The sequence below is a fragment of the Mustela erminea genome, chromosome 9 (assembly GCF_009829155.1).
Source record: "Mustela erminea isolate mMusErm1 chromosome 9, mMusErm1.Pri, whole genome shotgun sequence".
In the NCBI taxonomy this organism is placed as follows: Eukaryota; Metazoa; Chordata; class Mammalia; order Carnivora; family Mustelidae; genus Mustela; species Mustela erminea.
In genome coordinates, this window is record NC_045622.1 from 85480969 (window position 1) to 85490285 (window position 9317).

General features: G+C 41.6%; 1 protein-coding gene across 1 annotated transcript in view; it reads right to left on the bottom strand.

Annotated features, from left to right (window-relative positions):
- Positions 1-9101, bottom strand: part of FBXO3 (F-box protein 3) — a 31632-nt gene extending 22531 nt beyond the window's left edge. The window contains exons 1-3 of the mRNA XM_032357927.1: positions 8949-9101; positions 5137-5226; positions 3082-3245 (exon numbers count right to left, since the gene is read on the bottom strand). Coding sequence (XP_032213818.1) covers positions 3082-3245; positions 5137-5226; positions 8949-9052 — 358 coding nt within the window. The 5' untranslated portion in view covers positions 9053-9101. The remainder of the gene's footprint in view (positions 1-3081; positions 3246-5136; positions 5227-8948) is intronic.
- Positions 9102-9317: the final 216 nt, after the last annotated feature.

Sequence of the window (9317 nt, forward strand, 5' to 3'; positions counted from 1 at the left end):
TAATCTAAAATTACTCCAAAAATAAAAAGTTTATCTATAAAAACGTGTAGTACAAAAGAAAACAAGCTGAATAGCTGCCTGAGCCAGAAATTGATGAGGAAAGAAATTTATATTGGTATGGTTAGTGCTACATGTCGGACATTCAACACAGAACATTAAGAAACTAAGAATTTCTTGAAGAGATAGCTGGACAGAAAAAAGTAAAATGACAACAAGAGAAAAATATAAGGAAATATATGTTTATAATACGGCAACATCAAGGTTTGAATGGGGCATCCTGCTGTAGGAGAATTCGGGAGCCAACCAAACCAGGTTTAAATCTCACTCTACCGCTTACTAGCTCTGTGATTTCTGGCAACTGATTTCACCTCTTTAACCTGTTTCATCTGCAAAATGGGGGATAAGAATACCACCAACTTGAGACAATTATGAGGATTAAAGAAGCTCCCTCTGCTTAATAAAGTGCTTTTTGGGCACTCAGTAAATGTTCATTTACTTTCCTTTCCCCTTAGCCTACTTCTAAGGAAAACCAGGGTACAGGTTACCAGGAGCCAAGAAACCTAGATTAAAGTTCTATCTCTGTCACTTACTAGTTATGGGACCTTGTGTAAGTCATCTAAAACTCTCTGAGCCTGTTCCGTCACCTGTAAAACAAGGGAACCAGTATAAATCAGGGACTGGCAAACGACAGCCTGCAGATCAAATCCCAGCTTGTCCCCTGTTTCTGTAAAAAAGTTTTCTTGACATGCCCATGTGTTTAGGTATTGTCAATGGCTGCTCCCCCATAGTAACAGGAGAGTTGAAGAGTTGTGATAGAGACACTCTCTCTTGCAAAGACTAAAATATTTACTATCTGGCCATTTAAATAAAAAGTCTGCCAAACCCTGGTCTGAGTATCTCAAAGGCCCCTTTCAACTCTAAAGTTCTAAGCCCACACGTAGGGTAAATACGAAATTCTAAGACATATGATATATACCATTAGATAATTCCAAAGTACTCTGTAAAACTTTCCCCAAGACCAGTGCCTTTTTGCTTTCCAAGTTCCCTTTCTATCTCTGCCATCTGCATAACCTTGAGATTGAGTCAGGGACTGTGGCCCTTGAGGTGAGTGGCTAGTTCCTGATTCAGTCCAGCAACTCATAGGCCTGGCACCCCTAGAGTCCCCAGCATTCTAGATATCGAACAACTTTTACCCCATTCCAACTCCGAGCAAAACCCCACAAAGAACTGGCACCTCATAGTCAAACAGAAGTTACCAGGGAAGTCTCTGATAACCTTGTCCCCGACCACCAGGTACAGAATAGTGAGCAGCAAACCTAGAAATGCCAAATGGAGGGGGGGAAAAAAAGGAAGAAAGAAAAAGAAGCTGCTACGTATCTTTAGTTTCTTCCTTTCTTCTAGCTCTGTGCCTGAAAGGAGAACCATGCCTACAGTTTCATATTCTAAACATCCTAATATTGGACTAGCTCCCTAAGAGTCCCAAGGCACTCTGGACAAAATGGAATCGGTCGTCTCTCCCTTCAATTTTTAAAGACCACAGTCTTTATTCAAATCCTGGCTCTGCCTTTTATTTTGTGATGGCAAACAACTTACTTAGTTTATTATGTCTTGGGTATTTTACCTATATAATGAGAATAGTAACTGTCTACACCTCATAAGATTTTGGCAAATTAAATGGAATAATATGAAGTACTTAGCTTAGTGTCTTGCTTTGTGTATAATAAAAATAATAGCTATTATAAACCCTTACCTCTTTTACTTATCACCACCAAATACCTATTTGGGGAATTACTTTCCTCTTAAAATTATTTAACCCCACATACCAAGTAGATATTATTCTTTTCCAAAAAAAAAAAAAAGAAAAAACTATTAAAGGTATTAATCAAGGATACTTTCCTTCAAAGCTTTACTCTCTCTGCCAAATCATTCTTTTCCCTACCTCCTAGCAATTCAGTTCGACGTACCTAGTCATGCGATCCTGGTTTGTGTGAATTCATGGTTGCATGCGAAGTTACAGTGGAGATATGAAACATAAAAGGAATACTATTTCCAAAGGGACCTTAGTTCAAAAGGAATACATGTAACAACGGATCCCAGTTACACTTCAGCAAAACCAAAACATGTTTAAAATTCCTTTGGAGAAATCTGAAAAAACTTGGGAGGCTAAAGCAGGTAAGCAGTGATATATCTGCAGTCTGTTTATGTACTTTCTTGTTTGTTTGTTTGTTTTTAAGATTTTATTTATTTTGAGAGATACAGATAGTGAGAGGGAGCAGGAGCAGTGAGCAGAGACAGAAGCAGGTTCCCTGCTGAGCAGGGAGCCTGATGCAGGGCTCATCCCAGGACTCTGGGATCATGACCCGAGCTGCAGGAAGACGCTAAACAACTGAACCATCCAGATGCCCCAATGTTTATGTACTTTCTTGGGCATAAATTAACAAATCAAATTAGTGGGAAATAGCTTGTTAATATGTCTTGCCAGAGTTGGACAGTAACAGTACAGTAGAAAAACCACAAATTCTGGGGTCAAATAGACCTTCATTCAAATCTTAGTTTGCACTATTCTGTGAATGTCAAAATAGGAATGAAACTTTTCCTTACTTTATTATGCTGCTCTTACGCTCTGAAAGACCCCAGGTCCTTAATATTTGGTCTTTCTAAATCATTAGACTATCAAACAAAACTTTACTTGCCCTAAAAATAAGAAAGAGGGTTAACACAGCAGGTTGTTTTTCAATGAAAAAGGAAAAAAAAAAACCTCCTTTGAAAGATAACAATAGTTATCCTCAAGCAATCTTAGCATTAGTGAGCTTATTACAAAACAAATGTAAGGACAAAAGGAGTTCAGCTTTCCCTTCTAATAAATAATCACATGGGTCCCAAGGGAGGCAAAATGGGACAAGCAGTAGAGCAAGGGTCCTTTTAGCAATATAGGTGTCCTATTTCCTTGGCCAAATGTGAATGGTGATTTACAGATAATGTTGGTGAATTACATATTAGCATAGATGATAGAAACCCAAGTTATTTAACCTATTTATACTATAGTTACTAAAATGAAGGGAGACCCTGCATTGCCAGTACCTTTCAGAGATAAAACCATCCGAGGACATCTGGGCTCCAAATATTTCTTGAGATCATCCCAGGCCTTTTTAATAGCAGCATAATGGTCAATGTATCTTCCTACATCAGAGTAAGTATCTATGAAGAGAGATTTCCAACACTGATTCTTCTGTGTTTTCTCTTCCCTAAATAGATTTTGAAAAATGAGATTAAAAATCTTTTGAAATGAAATTAAACACTTACCAACATACTTTATTGGGAGTTTGTGCTTACTTTTGCCTTCCTTTTCATTTAGTTTAACTACAAATGAAGACTAGATAGCAAAAGTGATACATACATCAAAAAGCTTAACAGGAGTTATTGATGGCATGGTGGGATTATAAATCACCTATTTTCTTACTTTCTACTTATTCTTTTCCCTAAGTTTTCAAATCGTTAATAAAATATAATGTGAATTGTATAGGTTAAAGCATACCAATTATAAAGTTTAAAACACGTAAGTTTCTATTCTATTTTAGAAATTATTCGAAATTTAATGATATAATACTACTAATCTAATTTATCTACATTGGATTAGCCAGGAAATCATATAGCATTCAAAGTAATCACATGATTTAGCATCTCAATTTGGTACAATTCCACAAACATTTATTGAGTGCTACTCAGCCACTGAGGACATCAAAAATAAGGCACATTTTTCCCCCTCGAAAATACATACATTCTAATCAGGGAAAAAGAATGAACAGTCGATTAAAGAGTTGGAAGTGGTATAGGATAAGGTAGCCACAAAGGGCCTTCTGGTATCCTGCTAATGAGGTTGACCTTATCCTTAGGGAATGGAGAGCTACTGAAGGGTTCTAACAGGGAAGTAGAAAAAGCAGAATTGTGGTTGTGGTTTGGGAGGTGTGTAAACTAGAGGCACAAGAGATGAGTCAAGACAGTTTTGAGTAGTCCAGGTAAGAGATGATGAACTAAACTAAAACCGGTAACTATATGAAATGAGAAGGAAAATTCAAGAAAAATACAGAGGCTAAATCAGATAGCCTTCGTAACTGAATGAGTGTAGGGACAGAAAGAAGATATCTAGGATAATTGCTATTTCTGGCTTAAATGCCCAGGTAGATGGTACTGCCAAGAAGACTGGGAATGCAAGAGGATCAGGTTTTGGAATGGTGAAAAGAACAATTCAGGGTGTTGTTTTGCCTGGGATGTGGGGTGAGGTGGGGGGTGGGGGGTGGGGGGAAAGGGAGGGTCAGGAGTTGGAAGGGAAGCATCTTTTTATTAATCAAAGTAACATATATACATATTATCAAAACCAAAAAGTACCAAAAAACTTATGATGAACAGCTAGTCTCCTAGTCGAAGCCCAACATCTCAAAGGAAACATTAGTCATTACTGCAAGTTATGTTCGTAATTCTAGATGTTCATGCCTTTAGACGTGATTTATCAATTTTACATCTATCTGCTGATATCCCAAAGTAAAAGGTCCGTTCATGGCAATACTTAAAACGTCTTCTTCCCCATTCTTCCTTCTCCCAGTGTATGACAGCCCTGTTACATTTAGTTCTATTAGGTAGCTTGCAGCTCTAAACAATATACTTCTTGCTTTGCCAACTTGTCACTACTTGACTTCCCTCCATCTAAGAAAAGATACTGGCAACGCTACCTTTCCTTTCATCTTTCCCAATTGCCACTTTCTGTCAACTACACTTTGATTCTGTCAAATTTATTAACATTTACTGAACTCAGAAAGCCCTTGTGGGTCATCCAATGGAAAGGTCCAGAAGGCAGGTATAAGAGCTCGGTGGGGATTTCAGGGACGGACATTCAGGTTTGGGAGTTAGGAACAAGTGAGCAGCCACCATAAATGGCAACAGTGCATGCAGAATTCATAGAGGGAGAAAAGCAGTGGCCCAAGGACAGAAGCTTGGAGAACATGAGCATTTACTGGCAGGCACAAGAAGGGGCATCAGAGGAGATAAAGAGACAAGGGTGAGAGAGGAGAATTGGGACAGACTAGTGCTATGAAAGCTAAGGGCCAAATTTCAAAATTACATTATTTCCTGAATACTCACTCAGATATCAGCCAGTATTTTTTGCAATGTCTTCTCCACAGCGGATCATGACTTGATAGCTGGCTAAGTCTTCGACTGACATAGCAACAACTGGCAATAACCAGATTCACGGTTAGTATAAAAGAAAATAAGAAAACAATTTAGAAATAAAGATGAAAATATTCAATGTTGTTTTCTTTCATTCCTTTTGCTCTTCTTATTTCCTACTTTCTACCCTTATAATTATAAAACAGTATTTTCTAAAACCTGTTTAGCGTGTTAGCTAGTATAATTACTTTGTGAGTGGTGAAATCTTAACTATTTGAGTTCACAAATAAACCTCAAAACCTCTGCCAATGCAATTTTCATATGAAAGTCTATAAAACAAATAAACCACTGGAGTTAATTTCAAATCGAAGAGTTTTCCTACACTTATTATTGGGACGATATTTCCATATATAGGAAAGAATGCTAAACAAGTGTACACAAAACGTTTTTCTTTTTATGATCTGTGACATATTTGATATTAAATACATAAGCCTTTTGTCTGTTTCATTCCAATTTTTTCTTAAAGAAATACTGCGGCCAAAATCAATCTTAATTACAGCAACTATTGGAGAGCCCATTTATAAAATACATCAGGTTCATAATAGTTCTAATTCAATACCTGTAGTGATCCAAGTTAGTATCAGCTGCTCAAAATCATGGAATGTTGGAAATAAACAATTTTCTTATTATACAGAGATTTCTAATACAATAGGGCTCCAGTCCTGTAATGCCTACCCTACCTAATTAATCTGCAAAAAAGAATGAACCTAGGATTACGAAAATGGCTCTCTATCCTCTCAGAAGAGGAATCACAAGTTACAGAAAGTCAATACACAAAGATCTCAGTTAGGCAATTAAGTGAATCTTAAATTATATGGGATTTGTCAATGCCACAATTGGGGCATGTTAAAAACCAATTGATGGTAACAACAAAAGAACCTTCGTTCGATTTTCAGATTTCACAAACATCATCCTCATTCTTTTCTGCCAAGCTCAGGATGTACCCAAACAAACACTTGCAAAAGTAGGAATCCCTCCAGTTTTGTTCATCTGGAGTCCATTCCCTCTTTTCTTGATCCTTCTCTCTCTACTGTCCCAAGATGTAAACAACAAAAAAAGTAATCTCTAGAATAAGCACCGAAGGAGATTTTGAGGCACATGAAGGGTGAGAACAACTGTTCTAGACATTCTGACTCGGTTGGCTTGGGGTAAGATCTGTATCTGGGGCATGCATGTGTATGCTTAAAAAATTGTCACATGTAATTCTGATACACAGTAAGGGTTAAGAATGAATAGTATAGGACAAGTTACCCTGGAACGGGGGAGATCCATATTGTGCAGCTGATTATTACACAATGATCCCAACAGACTAAACCTGATCTAGGACAGTAAATATGTATCAAAAACTTCGGAGCTCAGTGATGGGAAGGACACTTGGCAAAGGGGAGCAGCAATACAGTGCAGGAAAGAAGCTGCAGTCCACTGGAAACTTTTCTGTACATAAAATTTGATGATGTTTGTCATGGTTAATTTTATGGGTCAACTTGCCTGGGTCAAGGGGATACCCATATAAAGGGTTAAACATTATTTCTGTGTGTGTCTGTGAGGGTGTTTTGGGAAAGGATCAGCATTTGAAATGGTGGACAATGTGGGTGGTCCTCATCCAATCCACTGAGGGCCTGAACAGAACAAAGAGGTTCCTATCCAAAGGATTTAAAATAAAATTGGATACCCCTCTTCCTGGCTCACAGGGTCCTGCATGATCTCATCAGTCTCTTCTCAAGGCACTCTGCCTGTGAGTCACTCCGTACCCTCCTGCAACAGCATTCTAGCACCGGTCCTGGCTATGCTGCTGTCCAATCAGCTTCTGAACACACTGTTCCCTCTGCCAGGACTGCTCTATGCCAACTTTCATAGATGGCAACTCCTTCCAATTTCAACTGATCATCCCTCTCTCTCATTCCTTTATAGAGCAATTGGTTTATTTCCTTCATGACAAACAGCATCTCTTGTAATTATGCACTTTGTTTTCCAACCTTGTCCACAAGATTGTAAGCTTCCTAAAAGGGGCCTTATCTGTCTTGTTCACTATTATATTCCCAACATTTAACCAGCTGGTACATAGCAGGCACTGAAAAAAATCTGTTGAATAAATGGTGAATACGAAGATAAACAAGCCAGTCTTTACTTTTAAGAAGTGCACCATCTATCTGGTATGGCAAATAAACTCTGAAGAGGAAGGAAGAAGAGAGAAGAATCAGGAGAAGGAAGAAATTCCATCTTGCCAGGGTGAAAAAAGGCAGGCAAGGCATTACAGACAGGGTCAAGAACTGAAGCCACAGAACAAAAAAAACTAAGTGTGTGGTATGCTGGCAGAGGTCTGATTTGGCTAGAGTGGACTTTGCCAAATTGATAAGCTCCCAGAAGTTTAGGTTATAGTTTGTAAAAGAACAAGGAGCATCATAGGTTTTTAGGGGGACTGGCAGAGAGATGGGTCTTAGAAAAATCACCCTGGCAGCAATGTACATGTGTCTATGTGTGTGTTAGATTCCTAAAGGGCCACAGCAAGAAAATATTTCAGATGAAAAGGCTGCTTTTGGAACAGGACTTTCCAAAGAAAAGACAAATGTTATTTTTCTGCTTTATGTACAAGCCTGAGGAGAGAAAAATTAATTTGCTTGAAAGAAAAAAAAAGTTACAGGTACTACATAAATAGCAGATAGAAACTGGGGTTATCCCTCTATCACCACTTAGCTAGGCCAACCAACAAATACCAATAAATCTAATAAATCCAACAAATACCCCAATAAATCTATTTCTAAAAGAATTTCTGATAACACAGGGCACAATCATCAAAGGGTTAAAATCCAAATGGTAATCCAAAAAACAAAAGGAAATGAATCTTGCCTACCGATCCTTAAGAGGGCGATTTTGCCTCCTCTGCAAATATACATGGTGGCACAAAAAAGAGCCATGCCACCAGCTGTCAAGGGTGTAAACAGCGCCATTTCTTCCAGCATACAGTGCCGAGAGCTGAAGGACTTGGGCATTTAAACACCCTTACCAGCAACCGGTGTTTATTTTTGGAACGGATGCTAGTAATGTGGGAAACCCAAAACGTACGGGAGAGAAGAGTCACCTGTATCGCACCACCGGAAATCACTACCAAAACACAAAATCCAACATGCAACCGTGAGGAGGAAGGCTGGCAGCAAAACAATGATCAAGCACTGATGTCCGTAAGTGAGCCTTGCTAGATATTATGGGGCCACCGAAGTCGCACCTGAGGGTCAGGGGGTCGCCGGCTCCTCCTCTCGGGCGCCCCACCTGCCCGCTCTGGCACCCGACTCCGCAGGCCCCGGCCCAAGCGGAAAAGAGCGCTTGGCCCGGACAGAGGCTTTTCCAAAGCGTCCAGGTCTGGGCCAGATCCGGCGGAGACCAGCGGGACGGCTTGCGGTGGGCACCGGGGTCAGCGGGGCGGCATAGGGGAGCAGTGCCTCCCCACCTTACAACGGGGCCTCGCTGAGGCCTGGGAGACAGGATCCTCGTCGCTCCTCCGGCCCAGGCCCTGGACCCGAGGTAGACCTAAAGGCGGGGCCCTTTCCGCCCCCGTCTCGCCCAGGCCCCGGGGTGGCTCCGCAGGATCTGAGCGGCCCGGGCGTCACCTTCTGGCTGACGCGGGAGTCTGGGTCCTGTCGGTGAGCCTGGCCTCCGTCCCTCCTGCCTGTCTCCCCCCACCCCCACGCCCCGTGACCCCACCCCTGCCATGCGCGTCGTCCCATTACTTGATTAGGTCCCGGTAGTCCAAGAAGGATAAGATGAGGAGGAGGGGATCGGTGGGCAGCGATTCTAGGGTCAGCGGCGCTGACTGGGTCTCCATGGCCGCCATCTTGCCTGGCCCGGTGCAGGCCTGGCCCCGCCCCGGCCCCGCCCAGACCCCGCCCCCCGCCGCCACCGCCCGAGCCGCTCCCCGGCCGCTCGTACAGGTTTGTTATGTAACCGCCTGGACAGCCCCGCCCATGGGGCGGGCCTACGGGCGGCTCCCGGCAAGGTTCCGCCCCCGCCCCTCCGGCGCAACGCTGGTGCGGTCGGACCCCACTGCAGCTGGGAGCCGGGTTGCTCCACGCTCCGCAGGCTTATAACCCCGCACTCTC